The sequence below is a fragment of the Aptenodytes patagonicus genome, chromosome 2 (assembly GCF_965638725.1).
Source record: "Aptenodytes patagonicus chromosome 2, bAptPat1.pri.cur, whole genome shotgun sequence".
Classification (NCBI taxonomy): Eukaryota; Metazoa; Chordata; class Aves; order Sphenisciformes; family Spheniscidae; genus Aptenodytes; species Aptenodytes patagonicus.
Window position 1 is genome coordinate 164,555,964 of NC_134950.1, and position 27,705 is coordinate 164,583,668.

A 27,705-nucleotide genomic window follows, 5' to 3' on the forward strand; every position below is an offset into this window, starting at 1 on the left:
GTATGTCTCAGAATCTGTGTTAACGTGTTGGTTTTGTGTTTCATTATGCAGCCTCCCACTACTGGGATGAGAAGTTGATTGTAGTCTTTGCAGTCACAAATACTGTTTTCACCAGTCACACCCATCCTGCTTGCTGTAACAGGCCATATCTTCTGATGATGAAGATAGTAGGGGAGGAGAACAGAGGCAATGAAATGATTGAGGAGGTGAAGGCAAGGAATACAGTGAAGGAAGGAAAGGAAGCAGGAGTTACAACATGGTCCAGTTTCTCTTGCTTCTCTCTCAGCAGCTAAACAGATCTCTACCACCTTTTACCCTCCCCATGTCATTTCCCACACTGCTGAGCAAGAGCCCTGTCTCAGCAGGTCATGCCCATGTGTATATTGCCTTCCATCATGGGCCCACCCTGGGGAGATGGTGGTACAAACCCACATCACTTAACAGAGACTTGCTTTTTCTCTACAAGTAATGTACCTCAACAAGCCATTTATTTCTACTGCTGGGTCCTCAAGAGAAGAGAGTTTCATTTGTTCGGAGTGGTTTTGGATCATGAGTTGAGCAGCCATCTATTAGTTTTCTGTAGCCACCAATTTCCCTGAAAAACGAAACAAACCTGAATCTGATGCATGTACACACATAACACACAACTGTAAAGGATCAGGAGCAGCGCAGTCAATCTCTAGTGAAGGATTCTGGAGTTGCAGGCAGTGTGATGTTGATTAATTATCTTTTTATTTTGTGATATATTCTTCTCTAGTACCGTCATCTGGAGTGGTGGGCTCTCTAGGGCAATTTGTAGAGTTTTTTTATGGTCCTTTAAGGTTCTTTAATAGGTTTCATTTGGTAGATTGACTTCTAATTCTAGCAATTCATCAGCTTGCCAAGGGAGGGGAAAAACCAACATCTGAAAGTTGCCAGGTTTGGTGATTTGAACTTCTTGTGGATGTTTTACAGTCCTAAAATTCTGGTCCGTTTTGATAATTACATATATACCCACCGAGACATTAAAATTCAGAAATGTTTCGTAAAACTCTGAATGAAAACTCCTCAAGTATCTCAGATTCATTCTCAGTCCTCTACAGATGCAGTAGCCCCCTTTACCTTCAGAATAATCTTGGCTCTCATTCTTACTATGAAACATAGTTTTAATCAATATACTGAATTTTTGCTTCCCTGTTAGGTATTGGTGGATTTATGGTACGTCAGAGAAGTCGTACGGGGCAGGGAAAGACTAAAAGATCTCTCTCCAGGAAAGATTCTTCTGGATCTGTTTCTGAGCAGTTGCCTGGCAGAGATGAAGGTAAGTGCAGAAACTTGTTTTTAAATTTTTGTTCATGCTTAATGCAATCAAAATAATGCAACTCATCAACATACAAATCTTTCCAGAGATGTGCTACAAAGGAAAAATTTTTTTGTGTTTGTCTAATGGCTTTATTAATTCAACTGAAAATACTCATTCCTACGTACTTATAGTTTCAGCAGAGCCCATGATTTACAAAGAAACTGAAACAATGAATTGCAGGCTATTGTGGGAGATAAATAGTGAGGATTCTAAGGACTGCTGTATTGTGTCAGAGCTCTGTTTAGTCTAGCTTTGACCAATAGAAGACAGAAGTGTAAGAAATGAGGTAGGTTTAGAGCAATCCTTTTTTTGATACATCTTCTTCCTGTAGTCCTGATCCAGAGGTGTCTTCTGGACCATCAGTTTTAATATTCACCAGTGTTCCATGTTCCACAAATGTGTCTGATACTTTTATGTACCTGTTTATGCTCTGGAAAATCTTACATTAGTGAATTCAACGATATACTATTGTTACATGAAGAAATAATTCCTTCTTATTTTAAACTGGATATCTGAGAGTTTCATAAGTTACCCTCGCGTTTTATGTCATGCAAGATGATTTAAAAAAAATCATTCCATATTAATTTGTAGTACAGGAAGATTTTCTAGAGGTGTGTCATATTCCCCCATCAGTTGTTGTCTTTTCCAGGGCTGAAGAATCGTACTCTGGTCTCTCTTCTCATAGCAAAGCCATTTTAATGCCTCTGACACTATAGTACTCGGTAGATTGGGCACCTAACAAGAAGTCAGATTTTGTTTATGGGCCTTGTTCTCTTGCTTGCTATGCGTGATTAGACTAAATTATTTTGTCCATCTGGATTTGTTCACACTATCTAATCTAGAAAATATTGAGGTATCATTAAGGTGAGATGTGGAATATGTTTAGTTCAGAGCTTGTTTCCTGTAAAGTCAGTAGAAGGAGGCAGCTGCTTCTAAAGGTTGGCTGATATCATCTCAGTTAGAAAACTCTGGCCTTTGATTTGTCCTATTATTCTCTCCTGTCTGTTTAGCTATTCTGTTTTTAACCTCTCTAGAGCCAGATTGGTCTCTTGCTATGTATTTGTACAACATGGTGGAGACTGGATCTTGACTTAGAGCATCCAGGCAGTATTAAAAACTAATAGTTAAATGTTGTCCTTGCTTGCACTTGAGGAACTACTTTATGAAGCCAACAAATGTTTCTTTTCAGTGCAACCCAGTATTCTAGCTAGGTCCCCTATTCAGATACAGTGCTTGCTTTCTTTTTAATATTAGTGTTACAGCTATGATTTTCTGCTTTGTAAATATTAGTTCAGTATAGTATACTGCATTGTTTCAGGTAGTGCTGAAAATTTTGCTTTAAAGTTTTTCATTTCTATAGGGATCTGCTCCTTTAAGTAAAAAAAAAAAAAAAGGCTAAAAAGTTAATTCCCCATTCTGGGTAACAGTACAATGCATATTGTTAAAAAGCGGTATTCTTAAACAAGTATTATTCAGTTAAAAGTTTGAGCTTCTTTTTGTCTGCTCAGGCACAATTGCTTATTAAGAAAAAAATAACTCAAAAATCTTTGTATGTTTTAAATCATCATAGTTTGCTGAGAGCCTGCTTTTCAGCTGCCAGTACTCATCAGCCTTACCAAGTTTTTTGCTACTTTTGTCATGTTCTACCCCCTTTCTCTGCAAAAGCTCACTCTCAAACAATGCAGAGGTCACAGTGTTGGTGAGCCTTACTCTACTCGCTGTCCTCTGTATATGGTAGAAGAGATCACTACAGTACAAAGCATAGCTGATTTTACTACCACAGTAATATAGTTTCTTAAATAACTTCCCACGGTCATTAACTTCATGTAATTAGCTTTGGCAAGACAGAAGTAGCAGGACTTTAAAAGTTCTGCTTTTACCTGCGGTGTTTTCCCTGGTCTGTTGAAGTAAAATACTGAATGATTGATGAGCACTGTGTGCTTTTTTGTTTATTAGAAAAAACAGTGCCACTTTGGAATATGATAGCTGAATAAATGTGTAATTTTTCTGGAAGGGCTTCTTTATAGATTCCCCCCCCCCCCCCAGCCTGTTCATTATTTATACAACAGTCTCTTCTCGGAATTTTTAAAAAAGTTTTTTACTTTTAATTTGAGAAAAATCAGTGTATGAAATGAAAGATGATTAATGTGTAACTCAATATTGATGATTTTGGAGATACTACTTCAGTGGAATTATCTGTCAAATATCTGGTTGAATGGCACCTGTAATTTCTCTCAAATTACCAAATTCTTAGGTGGCTTGGAGATACGAAAGTTAAAGGTCTGTCTTCAGCCAGTGAGGTACAACAAGGTAACGATGTGACTAGTGTCACATCGTGATACTAGTATTTCTAGTATCCAGTATTTCTTACTGCCAGAGCCCAAGTGATCAGGTGGCAGTTCACAGCTGGCTAGATAAAAGCCACCTTTAGAATACATCTAGAGTGATACTCAGTAAACCCATGTGCCCAGATAGGTAGCAGGATACATTAGGTATGCCACCACTGTACCTTTAGAGCAAGATACCAAGTATTTTATTTATTTGTGCCTGAATGTTACTTTTTAGGTTGGACAGAACAGCTGCCAGACACGCCAGTGGAGGAGTCTACCCCAGCTTCTGAAAGTACTGAGAAAATCAAAAAGCGTTACAGAAAAAAGAAAAATAAACTTGAAGAAACTTTTCCTGCCTACTTGCAGGTAAAGCTATTGGTATACTTCTTGCGTAAATACATTTAAAAACCTAATCTTTATGGGTCTTGATTCGTAGTTCATGTAAACCATTAACGTTTCTTTCCAGATTCCCATTTTATCATTCAAATGAAATGGGTTTTCTATAAAGAACATTCATAAGTTTGTACAGAAAGCTGTATATTATGTTCAGTCTCCAGTCCTCTGGTGTTATTTCTCAATGTGTAGATCTCTACTTGTTCTGAGAGGGGGAGGCAGGGGGGAAAGAATCCTTTCTTTTCTCTCTGAACTGACACGTGATGTTTTCAGCATTCAACTCTGTAGGATGTCTTAGCCTGATCATGTCATTTCCTCAAGATACTAATTTTTCTTTTCAGAGGATCATAGAACAAGATTTGATAGGAGAAGCTTGTTTTCCTACAGTTTTCTGTTCTTATATGCCCTGCATCTCCCTACCACAATAATCTCTGCTCTTTCCCCCCCATTAATTCTATGATGTCCCCAGCAGGTAAGAGGTAGCACTCGTGGATAATAACTAGGATATTAATGGTGATTGAGCAACTTACCCTACCTTCAACTGGTTTATAAACTGTCTGGTTTATATATGTCTCTCACTGAGAACATTATTTGGCTCACTCTTCTTCTCAGCCACCTTTTTAATGAAAACTTTATTATCTTGTAGGTGTTCACTGAACTTCATGGCATAGGCTATATTGGGATTGAAAGCAAGGAATTGACGGAGAGGCAGAACAATCTCTGTCTGAAAATAATTTGTCTTTCATAAGTGGGGAAGTGAATTGGAAGGAAAATACTTAAGCAACATTTCCTTTGAATTAATAAGGATAAATATTTTTTTCTTAATGCACATTTTACTCCTGTAAAACATAGAATATTTCTTAGATTCTTCTTTTGCTCATGTTGGAGTAACTGATACTGAAAAATCTATCTTCAGCTTTATTTTTAGCAGCTGTATCCTAAATCAAGATTTTAAAGACTACATGAAAACAGAAAAAGTTCTTATATAATGAATAAAAATTGGCTTGAAAATTTGATAGATTGTTGTCAAATTACTGAGTACTCAGGCTTAGGTGAGTGATAGCTGTTATATAATATTTTAAAAGATTCTAATGTAAGTTAAACAGCTGTAGGTGCTTTGTTGCTGCAGTTCAAAGTTAGGATGATTTTGTGCAAAGTGAAAGGCAGTGTATGGTCGTTCTAGAATTTGGACCGCAGTGCGCTTGCATGTTTTTCATAAACTTCTTGTGTGGCCTTGATCAAGTTGCTCAGTAGTATTCCCCTTCTTCAGTTGTCCTTTTTGTGCAAGGAGAAATATTTTAAATACTGAAAAGCTTGTGATGTATAACACTGTATTGGTACACTGTCTGTGCCACATATACCACATTCTTCTTATGAAGACTATATTTTTTCTGTATAATTTAAGGTGTGAATTTAATCATAAAATATTAATAATGTAGCTACCTCAGGTGAGTTGTATCCACCGTATCCACGCCTCATAGCCTGGAAGAGATACTGCCATACTGGAAGGCATGTGAGACTGAGACTATATTTTTATATTTCTAGTAATCATTGGCTTTTAATTTTAACTTTGCCGTTTACCCAACTTTTTCAATAGATACAGTATTCTTCCTACATTGAATCATTTTGTTTTCTTTGCAGGAAGCTTTCTTTGGGAAAGACCTACTAGATACCAGTAGACAAAACAAGATGAGCCTAGATAATTTACCTGAAGAATCACTTCCACTCTCATGTAAAACAAATCTGACCACCAATTTCCTGGATCCTTCGTCTGACCCCCTTCTTAGCTCAACCTCCACGCCAGCTCAGGCAAAACTGGGACCTCAAGGTATACAAAGCTAAAGTTAGTGATAATTCAGTAGTTTGATTTTGTTGTTGCAACTGGGACTTTTCCACTCTCTTTTCTACTTTTCTCACAATGTTTATCTGATGTATTTCTCAACATTCTGTATATTAACTGTCCTTGTGAGGTTAAGTTACATTGATAATCAGTGATATTCAGCTCCAGGGCTTCAGCTTTTTCAGAAAGAGCAGTGGATGGCACAACAATTGGCACTTGATACAAATCTGAAACTCCTTGACTGTAACATCGATGTCTATAAAATCCATGAAAATTAATTCTGTCTAAGAATAAGCATACAGATCCATTATAGAAGAAGACAAAAATAATCTAATTAAAAGATATTTTTAGTAGTCTAATGAATAGTAGTTGGATGAATATCATCCAACTTTTATTTTCTTTAATGTTTTAGATTATTGTAGGTTGCCAGTCTCCTCAGAATTTTTGGTTCACCATGTCCTTTCTGAACATGAGTGCCCTTTCCAGGTACAGTTTGTAGCCCCTAGGCAATCTTTTGCTTTTGCTATTGCAAAACCTTACTGAAGTTACTGCTGACAGTTTTGCAAATTAGCCAGAGGGTTGTAAAGTGCTGCTGAAAGGGCAGCTTCACACAAAGGAGCAATTAAAAGCAAAAATCTTACTGTCCCCTCCAAATTATTTTTTTTCCTCTGGGTCTTGCAGTATGTGCTGTTAGCTAGACATGTCTTACCGTTCTGTATTTTTAAACTGCTGCTATATCTTGTGTATGTTAGTTAATTTGTGGCTTGTGTTTCAGCACGTCCTCACAAATTTTTCCATCTAAAAATGTTTACACACATTCATATAGTTTCCTGTGTCCAGAGAGTCATTTGAAGAGAGGTCACTTATTTGTGGTTGTTACTCAGTGAAAATCTACTAAATGAAAAGCAAAACACTACATTATAATTAAACATTGATTGTTACACAGTTGAAATTGTGAGTAGTAGAGAATGCGAAAGCTAACTCCCCCTGAAGGGGAAACCGCTGCAAATGAAGTGTTTCAAGGTCTGTATTTCATTGGTTCCAACACTACAAGAAAATATGTTCACACAGACTTTTTTTCACCCCAGCATTCTATTGAAGCCAGAGAAATACAGATTCAGAAGTCTTTGCTGGCCTATCCAACCGCAAGATTAAAGTTATTAATGTTCATTTATTATGGTGGTGTGAGGTTTTAGAAATTCATGAAGTTGATGTTAATTTAGTGTTCTATTTTTCCAAAGTTTGAAAGGAATTTTTAAAAAACCTGTTCTTTATGAATAAGCAAAGTTGTAAAACTTTATAATTTCCTTTTCTTTTTATTCAGAAATAAATCATAATGAGGTGTCTATTAATAAATAAATCATTAACAATGGTTTTAGTGGATAACGTACTGTCTTTCCCATTTTATATACGAGAGACTCAAAGGACAGTGCTTTCTGGCCATAGGAATGTTCTCAACAATTGTCTTTCAACTGTTCAGATTTCCGGCCAAAATTGTGTCCAGACGGAGCTGTTTGTTGTAGTTGGAGCACCAGTGGGTGAAGTCATCTGCCAGTATTGATAGGTTCCAGTGCAGTTTTTCTTAACTCTTTCACTGTGACTTCGTGGGAGAGAGTTATTTCCGCAGTAGCATCCACATGTGTGACAGAGCCAGATTCATTTTGGGTGGTGGAGACCCTGGTAAATTGGCTGGCTGCTAAGCTAGCAACAGTCACATCTTCCCTTCTGGCTGGTATTGCAGAGGAGATGGAGGTGAGAACAGTGTCTGAGAGCACCTGTGATATTTTCGTCGTTTCAATACAGACCTGGCTTTGGAGCAGGAACAACATGAACTGCTTTATTCACTGCACTGCAAGGCTGTAGGACCATATTGTTACCAACTGTGTTATTTTCCTACAGTGCCATTTCTCACAAGGGTTGCTGACTCCTGTGAGAGCCCTTGCTTAACTGGATAGGTCTTTTCCACAAGGAAGATGTTCTTCTCTTGGAAACTCCTCTTGTTTAATCCCAGGATTAAGGGTTAGATATACTTGCTCGTCTTCCAAAGAGCTCTCGAGCATCTAAAGGAGGAAGTTATTCTATCTGCTTTGCTTTTCAGCATGTGCATAGGGCTACTAGGGAGTCGAACAGTGATGTGTTCAATCTGCTCGTGAATTGACAGTGCATTTCAATGACACGTTCTGTGACTATTTATTCTTAGAGCTTGGTTAAGGGTAGCTGAAGCTTTTGCTAGACAAGATTGCAGTAATGATGGGGATTGGCAGAGCCGGCCAGCAGAGGGTTTTTGGAGTCCTTTGTTTACTGTTAATTTCTAGTAACTGTGACTGAAGTGAGCTTTAGGCTTCCAGTCCTGATTTCTGTCTGGCAGAGTTTGCAGGGTTTTTTCTTCAGTTACAAGACTCACTTTTCCTGTGGTTTTATAGCATGTGTGGCACACTATGCAGCGTACTCTGCATGGGACCAACCCTTAAAATCATTTACAAGACAGCGCTAGAGCAGAGTGCAAAGGGTTGCTCACTGGGAACACAGAGCACCAGATCTCCAGAGTCTCCCTGGTTGTTCATAGGTAAAGTTGAAGGTGGTGATTGGCATCAGTTGCATCCTGAGTGGTCTGCAGACTGTCCGCATCTCTCTTGAGTTTCGTGACCTGGGTGTGTCTGATGAAAAAGAGGCCACTTGGCAAGGCTGTGAAGGCTCTGGCAATGTGATCTTTCCTTTAGTTTGAAATAGCTTAAATTCAGTGTATTTTTTCTAGGGAAGCTGAAAAAGTCATCTGTTTAAGTAGGGTCTCCAGACAATGCTGAAGAAATTCTTCCTAGACAAAAAGAGAGGAGTCGTCTGAATCTCTGTGCAACTGACTCAAATGCTGCTGGTACATTTTATAACTAGATACGTTATTGCATGATTAAACATCTTAGGATGGCTGCAGCCTTGGAAGAGGCGTTTTTATTCTTTTAGAACTTCATAAATAAATAAAAGTAAATGCATCAGAAGAATCAGGATCACGAGATAGCAGCAGAACTGAGCTCTCTTAGAGATCCAGCATTACAACCAAATTATTTTCCTTTTTTCTTTGCCTTAGTTTTCATCTCTGTGCTGAAAGAGTCAAATTAATGAGCAGTATTAAGCTATTTGTTTGGCAGCAGATGTCAACCAGCTATTGATTCTGATCTGAAGCAGCTGACTGAAGTGATTTAGTTGTTTCCAAGATAATATTTAGCACACATGGGATTAAAACGAGGAGGAAAAAAACAGAAGAAAAATGTAAAAATATGCTTTAGATTAGATGTCTTATATGAGACTTCTGGATCATAGAGTCTAGCCCTCTGCTATCACTAACACTCAACCTTTTTATAGACTTAACAAGTTCCATTTTGAAAGCAGGTAGCTTTTTTCCAACCTACTAATCTCATTGGAAGGCCATTACAGAATCTGATTGCCTTAATGGTTAGGAGCCTTCTAATTTGAAGCCTGAATTTATTCACAGCCAGTTTGTAGCTACGGGTGGTAAACTCTTCAGTTACATCTTTCCACCTGAGCTCTTTCTAGCTACTTATTCAATATATTTATATCCAAATCAGAAGTTGAATTTTTAGGGACTGTTCCCAAGCACATTACTAAGGGCTGTGGAGAAAAACACCGTAACATAAAATACTACAGAAGAATTAAAGGCTGCTAATACAGTCTCGGTGCTTCCTTCATAAGGGCTTTTTTCTCCCTGATACTTACCTGCGTTCAGGTAGGAATTCAGGAAGGGTAAAGAACAGCTAAAGTCAATCCTTTGCCTGCCAGCCAGCTGAAGTCATTAACATCACCTTGCAGTGCCTGGTGTTAGTTACTTGAATAATTGGTATTAGACCACGTTGCCAGAAGGAGAACAAGTATCTCAACAAAACCCAAAAAAACCCCAAACCAAACCCCAACAACTAGGTTCTGTTTAAAACCTTACATTTCATAGTACTTTTTATCAGGTCCACAAAATAACTGTACCCACAAAGTGATGTGGTTTTGAAGCACTTTTTAATACTTCTCCTGATATCACTAGGAGCTGAATTCTTTATGTACGTGTAAATGGACTGGTCTGCACTGGTGCACTGATCCACCTAGTTGAGTGGCAAACTTAAAACATGATTTAATTAGGATGGTATCATCTTGCCTGCATTACAAAGGACAAAAATAAAGAATAAAAATAGTAAAGTGAAGAAGAATAATTTTCATTTTGACTTTCAGTCGTGGCAGAAGGGAAAAGGGTTGTCTCGGAAAAGCAGCAGAAGGAATATTTAAATCACTGTAAAATTTAGCAGCTTGGAAAGTAGCCTCATGATACAAGTAAATCCTTGGCACCAGGCCTCTGAATTAAGCTAGAAATACTTTCCTGGGGCAGTTGGGTTGTAACAGTGGGAAAGATAACCCATGTATCTATGAAATACGTTTGCTGTTTCATTTTCTGGTCCCTCTTCAACCTGCCCGTGTTTTCCACATTGTACATTGGATGATTTGTATTAATCCCTTTTCTCTGTTTAATTGTATGTGTGTTTGTATATTTGACCATCTCTTCATGATTCATTGGTCTTGCAATGGTTGCTCATGTAGTCATGATAGTCTGCAGTTCTACTGAAAAATATTTTTCTCAACTTCTATTTATTTGTCAAACAATTTTCTTCAAATGTTGCACATCTGTAATAGTCCTAAAAAACTAGTTAATAAAACCAGATGGGCCATTTGGAGTTGTTTCTCTCTAATGAATTGGATGTCAAGAAGATAATCATATCCAGAATTTATTATTTAATATTAAATAATTTGTTGCTAGGACCAGACTAGTTTTTCCTAGAAAACAAACAAACGTGACATTTCTACCTCTGGCTGTTCTCACTTCTTCAGGATTTCTTCTGATCTTAAAAATAGCATCTCCAGTTTCCATTTATTTACTATTGCTTCTTACTCTTAAATTTTACTTCCCTATCAGGGTGTAGTAACTGGTTGCTCCGTAGTCTTAAGAAAGATGGTGGTAGTAAAAGAAGTAACTGATGACTTTCTTACCCCCCTTTTTTTTTTTTTTTTTTTTTAAAATATTCCCTGTTGATTTGCCGTGAGCTGTGTCCTTTATAAAGCCTATTTGTTGACTCTTAAGTTCATAGGCCTTTGTGTCTTAGAGGTTGCAAGTTCTCACTAGATCTTGGGTTTTTTTTTCCCCTAAAAGCATCCAGTCTTTCTTCCACATGGCTGATGACATTATCACTTTTACTGTATTGAAGAAAATACTAAACAACGTGAGCATGTAAAGATGGCTACAATATTGGCTGGGAGGGGATGCTAGTCAGCACAGTCTCTCACCCCAGAGTGACTTGCAGTACATAACACACTACAGAAGGCCCTTATAGCCTGGTAAATCTGTGTTTGCATTTATAGCTCAAGCTATAGTACATCACCAGAGTCATGTATAAATGCCATGACTGGTTGATTTTATTTATTGCATCTTATACAGGTAGCACCGATGATCCTTTAGCTGATCTTTCTGAGGTCTTAAATACTGATGATGATATTCTTGGAATACTTTCTGATGATTTGGTAAAGTCTGGAGATCATTCGGGTATGTATGTTTATAAGGTCTCTCTGGTATTTGTTTGTTGTTTTTTTTTTCTTTATTATAGATGTATTTGTTGTATCTATAGGTTGTGTTCTAGGTGATTTCAGATACAATTTTCATATCTTAAGAATACCTTGGTTTGAGATGATCCCACTGAGAAATCCCCAACCTTTTCAACGTTTTGTTTTACTTGGCTCTTTGCTTTGCTGCTTAAGAGAGAATAAAATGTAGCTGCCGTTGTCTATCATACCTGCGTAGCTTTTGTCAGCATGGAGCTTCTTCTTTACTTTTTTTGTTTTCGTGTTATAATCATCCATTTTATCTGGTTTGGGTCCTGTAGGTCTTGATTTATGCACTTTCCAGGTTGAGAACTCACCCTCCCCATTTGGTAAGAAACTAAACAATGGATGATCCATGGTTAGAAGTAGTCCTCTTTCCTAGTGGTTTTAGCTGAAAGAACTGCATGTATAGAAACTAGTACTCCTTTACTGTGTCACTAATTCATGCTTTCATTTTCCACTCTTCCTGTGGTGTTTTGAGTCTAACACAACCTATGAACTCTGCACTCCGCATTTAAGAGTACTGCATAAAGTTTTGCTTACAGCTTTTAAAAACCTTGCTGAGTTTTTGTGTTTCATGATACAAAACCATGCATTTTCTTGCTGTCACTGTTAATATTACTTCTAGTAGTAGTGTGTAGTTTTTATCATAGTGGTATCTCTTGTAAATTAAAAGCATTTTAACAATGTGAATATATTAAAGCATGAATAAAGTAGTCAGCATCAAATCTTTTTGTTTCCACTGGATGATGATTCATCACTTTATATAAAACACAGGCTGACAATAAGTAGAACGGCACGTTTCATTGTTTTAAATTTGTTTTTATTTGGTATCTAATACAGAAATATGTTTTAAGTACTGAAGTGTATAGTTCTTTTTTTCAAAGATCTTTCTCATTTGGGAGATTTATTGACTTGCAAAGGATGTTAGGAAATTTATGTAGTAAGTTATGTTTTTTCAGTACCAACAAATCTCTTTGTCTGATGTAATCCAGAATATTCAGTAGTTGTTTTTGAAAGAGAAACTGCTGTAACTTGTTTGATATTGACTACACTTCAACAGCACTTCAGTAGTTATTTAATGTAATATTATAAGAACATTTGGGGTGAACCTTAAGGTACGTGAGGATGAACCATATTGACTACTGTGATTGTTTTTAAAATGTGAAAAATAGTTATAGTGGAACCTATATACTGAAAACTATACACTCGAAAACTTGCTGTACCTAAACTCAGTAGTCTTATTTCAACAAAAATTTCCCATTCTTCCAGTTGCATTCTAGTCAATTAACATTCCTCAAACAATACAGTAAACTGGAGGTAAATAGTGAGCGGTTTTGTTTACTTTTTCTAATGAATGTCTTATTTTGCCTTACCTTTCAAATCTTAGAAAGTCTTGGTTTAGTTGATAGCTCAGCTCTAGGGGGTGGGGAAAGTTTTATGCTCTTTATTCTGTACCAATAGATTTTACTATCTAACTTAATATTCTTTCTTCCTTCAGCTGGATTGGATATTGGTCCCATCTCTGATGATCCTTCTTCTCTGCCTCAGTCGAATGTCAACCAGAGTTCACGGCCATTGAGTGAAGAACAGTTGGATGGAATCCTGAGTCCAGAACTAGACAAAATGGTCACAGACGGTAATTTTTTTGCCCTTGATCTTGGTCTTCTAGAAGACTTAAGCAGAAATCTTCTCTTTTTTTCCCTCAAATTACTATCTATGTATTGTAACATACGTGTTTGGACTTTGTTGCAGAATAAATTTTATAGCATCTTTTGATGATTACTCATTCTGTGTTGTCTTTACTTTGTCCAGGTGCTATTCTTGGCAAATTGTACAAAATCCCAGGTATGTGCTCTAATCTTTGTTGTCTTTTAGAAAATACAGTTTATAAACAATGCCAGCCAACTCATGCACAGTGTTTTTGCAGAGCTAGGAGGAAAGGATGTTGAAGATTTGTTCACGGCTGTATTAAGTCCAGCAACCACGCAGCCAGCTCCCTTGCCACAGCCTCCACCTCCACCACAACTTATGTCTTTGCACAGTCAGGGTATGTTCTTTTGTTACTTTTAAAAACAGCAGTCTGGTCAGGGAAGTTCTTTTAAATACTGATGTGAAAGTAGGATACACCTTACTTTCTGCTGTCTTTAGTTTGTGGAATCTGCCATTGTTAATTTATGAAATACTATTCTAAAACTGTTCTGAAGGGGGTATGTGATTAACACGCACGAATATATTGCTAATAGAAAGGGACAGTTATTTTAGATTTTTCTGACATATCAGAGTTTTTATTTTAGCTGACGCTTTCATATTTTTGAACTTTGTCTGTGATAAAGCGTGTGTTCTCTTCTGACTTTACTCTTTAATTACTTTTGAGTACCTCCTGAAGGATAAGGGGTCTGTATAAAAGTGATTTACTGCGTCTTAATTTCCTTTAAGAATTCAGTTTAACGTTAACTAGTCCTATCCAAATAATAGAAGGCTAAGTAATTTTGAAATGTATCTGGGAAACTATAATTTATTTTCCTTGTTACTACTAAAAATATCATGAGTTGATACAGCATATTCTTGCTCTTATATTGAAAGCAAGGGGCAGATCGATTTTTTTTTTTTTTTAATTTTATTTATTTTACCAGTAGAGCATATTTTTTTTCACCAGTATGTATGAGCATAATTAAATGCACTCTTTTCTCATCAGACATCACCTCTAGTAGATTTTCCCTGAGCTCACGTAAAGAGTGCCTGTTCTGTTATACTGGTACTACAAAAAGTAGTATGCAAATTGATTTCACCAGTGAATTAATCATAAGAAGAAACATGACTGGTTTCCTAGTTGGATGAATTCCCATAAAAAGGAAGGACTTCAAAAAGTCTTAGAAAGGAGAAAGTTTAAAGCAAATAATGAGGTGATTTAAAGCAAATATTAATATAGATATCATTGCCTGTTTCCCAGTTACTTGAGTACTTGGAGATAACTTCAGCATTTGAGCTCTGTAAGATTGTTTAACTTCTCCCTGTGGGAACTGCCACAATTACGAAGTTTTAAATTTATAATTTGATTCAGTTACGGTGTAATGATCCACGTGTTTCTGTGAGATAAATGCTTCAGTAATGGGGAAGCTTGCATCAAGTTTCAGCAATTTAAAAAAATTAATGGTCTCTTCTCATAAAGATATGTGATCCTACAGTGCAAACCAGAGGCCTTGACTCTCCATCCTGTTTATTTGCCAGGTCTTCACAGTTACCATATACTATCTATTTAGCAGCTATAATAAAGCACATTCTTTTAAATTTTGAGTTACTTTCATCCAAACTATACTTCCTGCATAGTGTATGTAACACATAGATCAGAAGACGGTCTCCTAAAGCATGAGAGAATGACACAGTGTCATCCTACAGATGCATCTAATTCCTGTGCTACTTCTACGCTTCTAAGAAAATACTGTTCTAATCGCAGTTAAGTGACAGGGATTCAAAGGCCACTGTTAATTCTGTGTAGGAGCATCTGCAAAGACCATCTGCTGGAATGAATCTGCCTGTGCCACATTTGCCTAATATTGTAATCAAATAAATAAAATTTTCTGTCTTCGTGCTGCTAGGCTGGACATTTAATTAGAAAATACTGATGCTCATTTGACTAGATTTATCTGTTTCATTGGTTACAAATTAGGGAGTTAGTAGATAATGAGGCTTACTTTGGTACACTGCTCAGAAGTCTCAGAAGAGGAGGTGTTTAATTCAGGTGGCTAATGATAATTCTGCAAGGATTGAAAACAACTTTCCACATGCTTGCTGCTTGGATCTGGGTATAACAAATACGCCAGACCATTAGCCTTTAAGAATATACCTCAATATGAAGTGCAGTACCATAGCATGGGCTACTGCAAAAGTTTTTGGAAATCCATTTTAAAAAACCTGATTTTTTGGACAAGAAAAAAAAAAATGTGTGCAGGGGTGTGACACAGTAGAAGAGAATCCCTTGAGCTTGTAGGGAAGCAATGTAAACTGATTTAAAATCTTTTCCAAAAATATAAGGCCAGTACTATAACATTTTAAAGCGATTAGTTTTTCATTAGATGAGACATCATTTTTTCCCTGAAAACTTCCACCTCTACCTTAAAAGTAGTCACCCCTTAAAACAGTAATATAAACTTCTTCTTTCCAGGAGAGAATGCGTTTCCAAGAGTACCCCTTATGAATGGTCTGATTGGCCCTAACCCTCATCTTCCTCATACAGCTTTGACTGCTGGAGGTGGACTGGGCACTTTCTCTCCCATTACACAGCAACCATATACTGATACCAGGTAAGTCAAGATGGGAAATAAAAAATATCCATTGTTTAGTGTTTATCACTTGGGGGGGTGGTGGTGTTATTAATACTGTGATATTATTAGTATTTAAGTACTTAGTTCTTGACAGTCACTACAAAAACATCTGTATTCTTGCAGCCTGTTCACTACTGAAATAGCAAATAGAATAAGTACTTTGCTAATTGTTTTTTTTTTATTGAGAGCAATCTATCTATAAAACAAAACCCTTTTCTGATTTGTCAGGGATAAGAATCCAGCGTTCAATCCAATGGTAAGTGATCCGAACAGCTCATGGGCACCATCTGCTCCACCTTTGGAAGGTGAAGGCGATACAATGTCCAATGCTCAAAGAAGCACTCTTAAGTGGGAAAAAGAAGAAGCTTTGGGTGAAATGGCAACAGTAGCACCTGTTCTCTATACAAATATCAACTTCCCTAACCTAAAGGAAGAATTCCCAGGTGAGTGATTTACTGAATAAAGTTAAATATTTTGTAGCAATTTATGCATCTTGATTTGAAGGAATGTAAAATAGACTTGTCAAAGCCTTGCGTATTAACACATTTTTTGGTTGCAGACTGGGCTACAAGAGTGAAGCAGATTGCTAAACTGTGGAGGAAAGCAAGCTCACAGGAGAGGGCTCCATATGTGGTAAGAACAACTACCACCTGCATTCCCTACTTCCAACAAACATGTATTTCATCTATAAGGTTTTCATTTTTTTTTTTTTTAAACAAATTAAGTTCTAGGGTTAGTGAAAGTTCACTTACTCCAAGAATGCCTTTGTAATAGAACTTCTAACTCTGAATACTTCTACCTGTTTTCTTTGTTTTTCAGCCTTGGAATAAACTATATTAGTATTTTGCAATCTAAAGACATCAGCTGAGATGAGAACATCTGTGGTTCCCACTGCCTCTTTTTCACATTTGATTCATGCTTTAAGTCTTATTTGCTCTGTCTCTTTCTGCACAGGATCTCACCAGTTTCTTCAGAAGGATAATAACAAATCATTGTGTGGCCTTCCTCTCTTTCATCTTCCCCTCTCACTAGTCGCTTCTTTTTTGCTCCATTAGAGTTGCTGAAGTCTTTCACCTGTTGAACTAACCATTCCAGAGGCATCAGTGCTCACATCCCTACTTCCTTCATTTTCTTCTACTTCTGTGTTCTTGCCTTACTGTTCCCCTTCACTACTTACTCTATTCTGTTGCTTTGTGGTGGAAACTCTTTTGATATTTTCCATGTTGTGGGGAGTGTGAAGGACTCCATTTTCCTCTCCAAAAGCATTAACCTTCTTCATATCTGAGTCAAGTGAACACACGTATTTGTAGTTGCTATCTGGAGTTACGTGGTCATTGATTCCATTCTGTAGAACTTCTGCCATTCAAAGGGTGACCCTTACACTTTCTGGAAACCCCTTTTTGAAGCCTGTCCACATCCAAATCTCAGAACTTACATTATTCATTCTTTTTGACCTCTCCAGCCATTGTTAGAAAACGTACTTTTCTTTAATTTCCTGTCATATCTCCATTCTCTCCTGGTTCTCATCTTTTCTTTGTTTCTTCATAACAGCAATTGGATGATTGTTCTCACTTTGTAGATTTCTGTGGATTTCGCAGGGTTATGTTTTCAGTCTCTTAGCCTCCCCCCACCTGCACTTTTTTAATATAGTCCCATTAGTAAGCAAATTTGTTTCCCATGTATGTTGATGACTCAGAGCTTAACAGTACCAACATCATCTCCTACTGTCCAAATTAAAAAATCCCCTTACCTCTCTGACAACTTTTAGAGGATAAATCATTACCCCAAACTCAATGTGGGAAGTGGAGTTCTTGATCTTTCTGAACCCCTTTCCACTTGAAAGAATAATTCTTTATTGTCTTCTTTGTATCACTGAGGCATCATTATTATTCTGCTTTTTATTCAGGCCTGTAACTTCAGCACCTTTGGACCTCTATGTCATCTTGTCCATGCTGTATTTAATCTTGGTGATTCCTTTTGTGTAGTGTTTATAAGATACTATCCACTTACATGGGTGGATTTTTATCCAGGCATTTATCACTTTACAATTATTTCTATTACTGATTTTTTTCTTTTTCATTGCTCTTAACAAATGCAGTCCTATTCTCCTGATGGATATCCAAAAAGCAGCTGCAAAAATTATTTCCTTCATGTTTGGGAGGAGGGTGAATGCAAGTGCACACACATGCACACATGAGCATTTACATAGCAAGAAGTAGTTACTTCCTCACAGAAGTTACAGTCCATGTACTCTTGCCATTCAGCTGTTGCTACCGTTCCTGGCATTGTGCATGCAAGAACCTGCTGTGGTACCTCTCCTGAGGGACTTACACTCTGTGGGGATGAGTAAAGGCTACCTTAGAAATGAAATTCAGAAGAGCGTTAGTAAATTTTCACTGTAGGCTTTTTACTTTCCTTACTATGCACAATCCCATCACGTATAGGGGAAAATGACACTAATTTTTCTGCTGCTGTGACACTGGTGCTCTCATCCATATCAGTGTTTCATTGTTGGAGGGGAAGGATTTAAGCCTTTTCTGCTAGGCAACCCCTCCTTGACAACTGCAACTAAAATTGTGAAAAAGAAGATGTGAGGGTTTGCTTCAGAAAAGGAATCACATCCTAGATTGGTGGTAAAACAGACTCCTTGAAACTTTCATTAGATGCTTTAAAGTGTCAGTATGGCTGTAAAATGCCTCATTGAAGAGGAATTGCTGTTCTTCCATTCAATTTTTCCTGATCCATAAGCCCATATCCTATGTTTATACTGCTAACCTAACACAGACTGAGACCTATAGAGGCTATTTAATGGAGTAGACTGTATTTTTCTTGTCATTGAAGTTCTCCACATTAGTGGCCTTTATTGATCCAAACATCATCTGCTGTGCTCATGTCTTCAGATTGCAGACCCACACCAATATGTGATTTGAAAGGTAAACTGGTGGGATTCATGCTTTCTTGGCACAGCACAGTACCTGAACAGACACTCCTAATGTATAGAAAACATCTACTGCTAATAACTCCTTAGTTCTTTCCATGTATGTTAAACGCAGAATTTCTACAGAGATGAAGTATTTTCAGTTTGGAATTCCTTTAAAAGTGCATAATTCAGTTTTCACAAGCATGCATGTGATTAAAACGGGCTGTACAAACAACTTGGTGATAGATTTTGTAGGAATAACAGATGCAGTGTTCACACTTAGCAGCAGAAAATAAGGCTAACTGCTTTTTTTTTAATCTTTTCCCAGCAAAAAGCCAGAGATAATAGAGCTGCTTTGCGCATCAATAAAGTACAGATGTCAAATGACTCCATGAAAAGGCAGCAGCAACAGGATAGCATTGATCCTAGCTCACGCATCGACTCCGACCTCTTTAAAGATCCATTAAAACAGAGGGAATCGGAACATGAGCAGGAATGGAAATTCAGACAGGTGTGTTGCATTTAGGGTGTTTTGTTATTTTTCTTCCAGGTTTTTATTGCATTGTTGGAATCTGCTTTTAGATCACTTTTAATCTTTCTTTGTGGAAGAGTATAAAGTCAGCCATTCTGCGTAGGAAGAAAATAGATGCTATCAGAAGAGAAGCTGCTTGTAAATGTTAGAAAACTTTGTTTTAAAACTTTGACTCTTAAATCCTACCTATTACAGAAATAGGTTATTCTTTCTCTGTATGGCTGGCTAGTGCAGTAGTTTGTTTTTATATACCCAATGTTGCAGTAACCTTGTCCTGCGGACTACTGCTTCAAATTGGGCTGGTTGTCTCTCGGAGCCCATTTGCCTCACATCAGTGCTGCATCTTGTCTAACCTTTCGTCTTCAGAGTATAAGGTTGGAAAGCAGTGCTGCTCTTTAGGCAACCTGGGAAATGCTTCTTCCCAGGCAATCAAGGTGCATGTCAAGGTAATTGAACTTTACAAATAGCTAGACCCTCTGCTCCCATTGCATTTAAAATTTGCAATTTACAATTATTTATAATTTATCCTTGATGTGTCCTAAAGTTTTAATTATAGATTCAGTCATCAGAAAGCTTTTGTATGCCCTGGACTTCGAAGTGTAACCTTTTTCCTCATAATTTTAAAACAGCAAATGCGGCAAAAAAGTAAGCAGCAAGCCAAAATAGAAGCCACGCAAAAGCTTGAACAAGTGAAGAATGAGCAGCAGCAACAGCAGCAGCAACAGCAGCAGCAGCAGTTTGGTTCACAACAGCTTCTGAACCAGTCTGGCTCGGACACACCTAGCAGTGGGATCCAGAGCCCCTTAACACCACAGACTGGCAATGGAAGTATGTCTCCTGCACAACAGACGTTCCATAAGGATCTATTTACAAAGCAGCAGCTACCTGCTGCACCTACATCAGCATCCTCGGATGATGTGTTCCTAAAACCACAAGCCCCACCCCCTACTCCAACCCGAATCCCAGTACATGATTCACTGTCTCAGTCTCAGACTCCTCAGACATCATCACAACAGATGTTTTCTCCAGGTTCCACAAACACAAGACCTCCTTCTCCAATGGATCCATATGCTAAAATGGTGGGGACACCTAGACCAGCACCCATTAACCAAAACTTTGTTAGAAGAAGTTCCATTGCACCATTAGATACCTGCGCACCACAGTCATCCATATCTAGGCCCATTCAGGTAACTGAACCATCAGGAAGCAGGCCTTCACCAGTCAGGGATTCATGTTCTTCATCTCCAGGTAGCAGTGATCCCTATGCAAAGCCACCAGACACACCCAGGCCTGTCATGGCATCAGAGCAGTTCTCCAAACCATTGGGGGTCCCAAGATCGCCCATAGTTATGGAACAGTCGGGGAAGGTTCCTTTAACAGCTGGAAGCAGTGATCCGTTTACTAAGCCGGCTCCTAGAACTGATACGTTTCAGAGACAGAGAGTAACTTCTGCTGATGCATATGCACGGCCACCATTGACTCCTACTCCTACTCCTGTTGATGGTAGCCCTGGACCTTTTAAAACTCCTATGCGCCCACCTCAGTCCCCACAAGATCCGTATGCATCAATGCCAACTACACCAAGGCGCGTTGCTGTTGATCCATATGAAAGGCCCGCTTTGACACCAAGGCCAGTGGATAACTTTTCGCATAATCAGCCTAATGATCCATACAGCCAGCCTCCCCTTACTCCCCATCCTGCAATAAAGGAGACTTTTGCCCATCCACCCCGGATAGTGCGACAACAGAGTGATTCTTTCCCTCAATCTGGACCCATTTCAAGGCCAGCTTCTCAGGACCCTTACTCCCAGCCTCCGGGTACTCCTCGGCCAGTTGCTGATCCTTATGCTCAACCTCCAGGAACTCCTCGGCCCACTACAGTTGATTCATATATGCAGCAACCACCAACACCAAGACCTGCTCAGCCAGCAGATTTATTTGCTCAGTCCCCAGCAAATCAGAGACATTCTGATCCATACGCCCAACCTCCTGGAACGCCAAGGCCAGTTCTCAATGATCCTTATTCTCAGCAACCGGCAACTCCAAGGCCAGGGATTCCAGAGAGTTTTAACAGACCTGCAATAACAAGACCAGGACTAATACCAAATAGAGATCCTTTCCTGCAGACGCCACAGAACAGGTTGCAGGGCACTTTTGTCAGGCCATCAGATCCATGTTCTCAAACTCCCAGACCTGCAGGACCTGCAATAACGGATTCATTTAGCCATGGTCCAGCTGCTCCAGCACGTGACCCGTATGATCAACCACCGATGACTCCAAGACCTCAGACAGAATCTTTTGGAACTGGTCAACTGGCCCATGATGCTGCTGAACAGCCACAGCCTGGATCTGAGGGAAACTTCAGTGCATCTGGAAATTCTCCAATGAGTTCTCAAGGACAACAATTTCCCAAAGTTTCACAAGTTCCTGGCCCAGCACCCACTACAGGAGTAACAGATACACAGAATACCATGAATATGTCTCAAGCAGATACTGAGAAGTTAAGACAGGTGAGAATAATGTTTAATACTGATGGTATTAAAATTTCATAAGTAGAAGAATTTCCCCCATTCTTGTTAATATTTGAAGTTTCTTGCCTTTAAACATAGCTATATAACATAGGATTATCTTCATTCATTTAGTATGTTAATTTGGTCCTCCTGGATAGAACCACAATATATAGAATGTAGAAACATCAGTAATTTTTAAGGAGTTTGGACAAGATCCAAAAAGGAAGCAAAGGCCATCTTTGAAGCCACTGAAGATGTACATGATTGGTCTGTAATAGCTCTTTTATCTACAGTGTGAGGAAAAAAAACACCTTGAAAGGACAATTAATTCTGTCCTATAATAGATGAGATGTAGAGCTGATTGTCAGTGACTTGTTCACTGACTGAAAAAGGGAGTACAGGCAAAGGTCTCAGACTAGACTTCTAACTTTTCAGTTGGCTGACATGTTGGGGTGAATCCTACCATTGGTCACTGCTCTTCTTGAGGCACGTTCACTCCAGGTTTTTGTCAATGAAAGTTTGGCAAACAGCTCTTGCTGAGACAGAATTACATTCAACTTGTGGAAAGCTGCTGAGTCTTTTGTTTGGAAGGAGCGATGGGAAATGGATTTAGTGGAAAAATTGGTAGTATTTATCATACAGAATCAGAGTAAATTCTGCAGCTTTGGTGTAAACCTCTTGCTGAATTTTCTCCAGGGGACCTCTAGTCACCTTTCTCCCTCAGAATGCACTTTTTCATGTGGTAAAAGGGCCTGCATTATTGGAATAGGAAAAGAGAGTTACTTATATGTTAATTGGTAAAATGGGTTCACACTATACACTTTAACGAGGTCTGGAGATTAAGTTGCGTTACCAGCATCTTGCATCATTTGGTCCCTCTTCTAATTTCTGAGGTGATTATGGTAGTTTATAATATTTTGCTATAGCCATTGAAGAATTTCTTTCCTCCAAAAGGCTTAACCTAGTGGAGTGGAACACTTCAAAATATGGCAATTGCAGTGTAAGCACGATGATCTTTTTTTTTTTTTTTTAAACAGCGCCAGAAATTACGTGAAATTATTCTACAGCAACAGCAGCAGAAGAAGAATGCGGTTCGTCAGGAAAAAGCCTTGCAGGATGCAGCAGCTCCTACCCATGCAACTCCTCTTCAGCATTGGCAGCAAGACAACTTAAATCAAATTTTTAACCGCCCTCCTCCTCCATATCCTGGGAATATTAGGTCCTCTGTTGTCCCTCCAGGTGGGCCAAGGTTCACCGTGTACCCAAAAGACCAACGTGGACCATTTCCTGCTGATGGGCAGTTCAATAGACCCCAGTTTCCAGGCGATATGAATGCCATGGGGATGAGACCTCATGGTCTTAGGTAAGCTCTTTGATCTCTTAAAACGAGGCTATTACAGGGGTAGTTCTACGTTTACAGAAATTGTTAGATAAAGGGTTTTTTTTGGATGAAAAATCATCTGTGTTGTCTACAGTAGCTGGTAATCTTCCCGAAGTCAGTATGTACAGTGAGTTTTCCTGTAAGCGTCTGAAACATTAGAATGTGTATTTTACACTAACACTGTTTTACACTGTCTTCTATTGGGAATTAATCAGAAATAAAACCGGAGAAACTGCAATACTTGTGGAAGTTATGTGACCTGAAAGATCTTGTTGCCCATGGTTTGGGGGCATTTCTTTTTTTAAAAAAAAGTGAAAGGTCTGACTTTAGCTTTGATGTCTTAATAATGAATAAATGTAATATTTTTGTTTTCATTTACAATGAATATGTAATCAAACGTCAACTTCTGTCTGTGCCATTTTTACAGTGAATGCTATGATGTAAAATGCATACCAGTATTGACATACATTGTCGTCTCAGGAATTATTATTTTCAGTATTTTGAATTTATTTCAGTAATTTCTAAATCCACACCATTTTATTTTTTACACTGAGTTGCATTAACATGTAGCTTATTTACTAAGATAATTCTTACTGTCAAGAGTTTTCTATCCATTATTATTAGTGGAATTGAAAACAGGTTGTTTATTAAACATAATTAAAGCAATTATTTTATTGTAGTCATAAAACTCATTTAAATGTAAGCATAATTAGTCAAAATATTTATTTAAATATCTTAATGAATGCATCATGTAAAGCACTTTGGTGAGTAGATATTTAGTCAAATATACCAGGCTAGGCTGTCCTGAGAAAAAAAGATTATTTAGTCTTTCATACTCTATTTTAGATACGGGTTTCCAGGAGGTGGCCATGGTCCACCATCAGGTCAAGAACGTTTTCTTGGTCCTCAGCAGCCAATGCAACGCCCTGGAGTTCCACCACAGCTGAGAAGATCTCTGTCTATTGATATGCCTCGGCCAGTGAACAATCCGCAAATAAATAATACATCTGGGATCTCTCAACATTTTCCTCCACAGGGAATTCCAGTTCAGCAGCACAATATATTGGGTCAGGCGTTTATTGAGTTACGACACAGAGCTCCTGATGGGAGGCCAAGGCTGCCTTTTAACCCTTCTGCTGCAAATGTTATGGATGCAGCAGCACAACATCAACGACATGCAGGGTTTATACCCAGGCAGGAGTTTCCGGGCCCAAGACAGGCAGAACCACTGAGACATAATTCTCAAGGTATACCTAACCAGTTGCAGATGTCTACAAGTTTGGAGCATATGTCACAATCCCAGCAGGATCAAATCAATCCTGACAACCCACCTGCACTTGTAATACGTACTCTAAGTCATCCACCAGTTGCTGATGCATTCCCAGGACCATCTTTGTCTACATCTGCACCAAGTGATGAATCTGCAAATTTACAGATTCCCAGCCAGCCAAGTGATGGTCTAGAAGAAAAGCTTGATCCTGATGATCCTGCTGTAAAAGATTTGGATGTGAAAGACCTTGACGGGGTTGAAGTCAAGGATTTAGATGATGAGGATCTGGAAAATTTGAATCTAGACACAGAGGATGGCAAAGGAGATGAACTGGACACTTTAGATAATTTGGAAACCAATGATCCTCACCTTGATGATCTTCTAAGGTCCGGGGAATTTGATATAATTGCATACACAGACCCAGACCTTGATGTGGGGGATAAGAAAGGAATGTTTAATGAAGAACTAGATCTTAATGTCCCCATTGATGACAAACTAGATATCCAGGGCAAGACAGAAGAACCAAAACAGAAAGAACAAGGTGATAGAACTGTTTCCCCTCCTGAGACCCAGTCTCCACAGAAGAAATCTGCTACAGAAAATGAAATTAAAACAGAAGTACTTTCCCCAAACACTCAGGAGGAAAAGAAGAATGAAAATGAAAAAAGTGATGGAAATGCTGAATCCACGAGTACTCAACAGGCTGCTGAAGTGGAGTTAAAGGATGGAGAAAAGGCTCCTGCACAGCCTGCTAACCCAGAATTCCCTGACAAAACTATTGCTGTTCCTAGTCAAGAAACAACTGTGCCTAGTCCAGATGCTCAGGGATCTGCTCCACTGCCTGTTCAAGGAGCAGTAAGTTCCTGCAGTATTTCTGGGTCCACACCAGTCCTCTCAAGTTTGCTAGCTAATGAAAGCTCAGATAATGCTGAAGCAAGGACTCTAGGATCTCCATCTCAATCTTTGCCAACAACACAAATGAACCATGCATCAGGTATACCACAAACACTAATGACACCTGGTGGACAGATCTTGGAAAACACTTTAAATTCAAATTTGACCATGGTTCCACGAATGAACCATAATTTTTCTCAAGGGTCACCAAATCCAGGATTTATTCAGGGCCAATCATCTAATCATAACTTTGGGACGGGACAGACATCTAATCAAACTGTGGCTGTAACAAACCGTCCTGGTCCTAGTGGCATATCTGGTCCTCAACAGATAATGCTCCCTCAACCATTAGCTCAACAACAAAATCGAGAGAGACCACTTCTGCTAGAGGAACAGCCGCTTCTTCTGCAGGACCTTTTGGATCAGGAAAGACAGGAGCAGCAGCAGCAGCGACAGATGCAAGCCATGATTCGCCAGCGTTCGGAGCCATTTTTCCCGAATATTGGTATGTGGGTGATCTGTGTGTCTGTGTTCTGTTTAGTTTTTTAAAAATACAACAATAAGTAGTTAAATAATCCGTAGCCCTGAAAGAAGCAGGTAGATAGGCAGAGCTTGAAGGTGGCATAACAAAAAACAACCTGCCTAGTAGGTATAATGGGAGTATGGAAATTGGGCATGTAGGTGGAATTCTGAACTCCGTGGCAAGGCTCCTGTTGTAACATTACCAGGATCAGGGTAACTGCATTACTGCTATTTTTTTTCTGACATCAGCTCTGTCGTATATTCTCTTTATACTTTAGGTTCTCATACATGATACGGAGTAAATGCACCCTTTGTAAACAAAATTAAGTGATCGAGTGCAATAGCTGACCTTCTGATACTTGATTTATCAATTTTCTGTTTATGGTGGTTTTATTACATTTTTTCTGTAGTGTTTAGTGTGTCTCAAGGAAAGGGATCTTCGAAACCTGTATTACTAACTCACAATCTAGGCAAGGCCCAGAAACATCACAAATAATTCTGCACATACTAAAAGCGTTTAAGATAAACTGTCATTTCCTGTTTAATATAATGTAGCAGTCTGAGCATTCAGATCGAGACCATCACTATCATTTAGTTGTTATTAATGAAATATGAAATTTTGAGAAATGTGTTAGTTGTAACTCCACTGGCCATCAAGGCTGTTTGTTCAAAAGACAAATTCAACCTACCCCCTAAGTCACAGGTCCGTATTTGTAGTGGCTAGAACATGCTGTAGCCATCCCAGGTGGCTAAGATGACCTCCAGAGGTCCCTTCCAACCTCAACTGTTCTGTACTCCCATTTATCCTGCTCTGTGTGAGGCACCTAACGGGAGAGACAGCAAAAAGGCGGAGCTCACCATACTTACGGTCTTTTCAGATGCTGTATGGGGTGTGTGCCTTTCTGCCTGTAGTGCTACTGGTAATTACAGAGCGACTAAACTGTTTTCTTAGTATGTTAGTGGTGGTGTGTCAGTTTTGCCGACTGAACTCACAGAAACAATTCTTCTTCCTGATTCTTAAACCTATAAATAGAATTTATTAATCTGTTGGGTCATAGGCCAAATTTGGTCTAGAGCCCTTCTCAGACTGACCTGCTTTTCTTTGTATGTTGTGGCTGAAAACAAGGACAATTGCTGCTGGAGTAACTTTCCTTAGGGGATATATGAAACTACATATTAACCATGAATTTCAAAAGTGGAGAGGACAAGTAATGCGAAATAGTAATGCAATTATGTTGTTTTACTAATGATTTATGCATGAACTAGATCTAAACGAGTCAGTTCCAGGTAATAACTTGTAATGTTCAGCTATGTAATTCACTTCTACTGTTTTTCTTTTATAGACTTTGATGCAATTACTGATCCCATAATGAAAGCAAAAATGGTAGCTCTTAAGGGGATCAATAAAGTCATGGCGCAGAGTAACATGGGGATGCCACCAATGGTTATGAACAGGTAGGCAACACTTGCTACCATTCTTTAGGGCTACAAAATGTAAAAGGAAATGATAGAGCTAGGGGGAACTGTGCACAGGAAATGAAAAAATTTAAAAGTGGAAAAAGATCTTTTTGTCATGTAGTTCGTAGTCCATGCTAATACAAGATTATCTTCCAAGAATAAAACCAGTCTGGCAGTAGAAACTATAAAAAGTATTAAAACGCATCAGACTTGTGTTCCAGTTGTATTGTCATTGGTCAACATGGCTTCACTGTTCATGCTTTTCTTGTTTTCCTGCTTTGTAATTATGTAATGACACATCTCCCATGCATTGTGTTTGAAAACTGTTGATGGCCGTGTAAT

The 27,705-nt window shown here is 38.5% G+C and overlaps 1 protein-coding gene across 15 annotated transcripts in view; it reads left to right on the forward strand.

Annotated features, from left to right (window-relative positions):
* Positions 1-27,705, forward strand: part of KMT2C (lysine methyltransferase 2C) — a 206,061-nt gene that overhangs the window by 152,500 nt on the left and 25,856 nt on the right. For 12 of the 15 annotated variants that reach the window (XM_076331936.1, XM_076331942.1, XM_076331937.1 and 9 more), the window contains 16 exons: positions 1,181-1,300; positions 3,908-4,038; positions 5,707-5,893; positions 11,391-11,495; positions 11,833-11,880; positions 13,053-13,190; positions 13,367-13,399; positions 13,482-13,601; positions 15,717-15,855; positions 16,105-16,319; positions 16,436-16,509; positions 19,125-19,307; positions 19,958-21,838; positions 22,876-23,201; positions 24,066-25,888; positions 27,249-27,360. In XM_076331936.1, coding sequence (XP_076188051.1) covers positions 1,181-1,300; positions 3,908-4,038; positions 5,707-5,893; positions 11,391-11,495; positions 11,833-11,880; positions 13,053-13,190; positions 13,367-13,399; positions 13,482-13,601; positions 15,717-15,855; positions 16,105-16,319; positions 16,436-16,509; positions 19,125-19,307; positions 19,958-21,838; positions 22,876-23,201; positions 24,066-25,888; positions 27,249-27,360 — 5,635 coding nt within the window. The remainder of the gene's footprint in view (positions 1-1,180; positions 1,301-3,907; positions 4,039-5,706; positions 5,894-11,390; positions 11,496-11,832; positions 11,881-13,052; positions 13,191-13,366; positions 13,400-13,481; positions 13,602-15,716; positions 15,856-16,104; positions 16,320-16,435; positions 16,510-19,124; positions 19,308-19,957; positions 21,839-22,875; positions 23,202-24,065; positions 25,889-27,248; positions 27,361-27,705) is intronic. The other 3 variants (XM_076331943.1, XM_076331950.1, XM_076331945.1) reach the window with 2 other exon arrangements.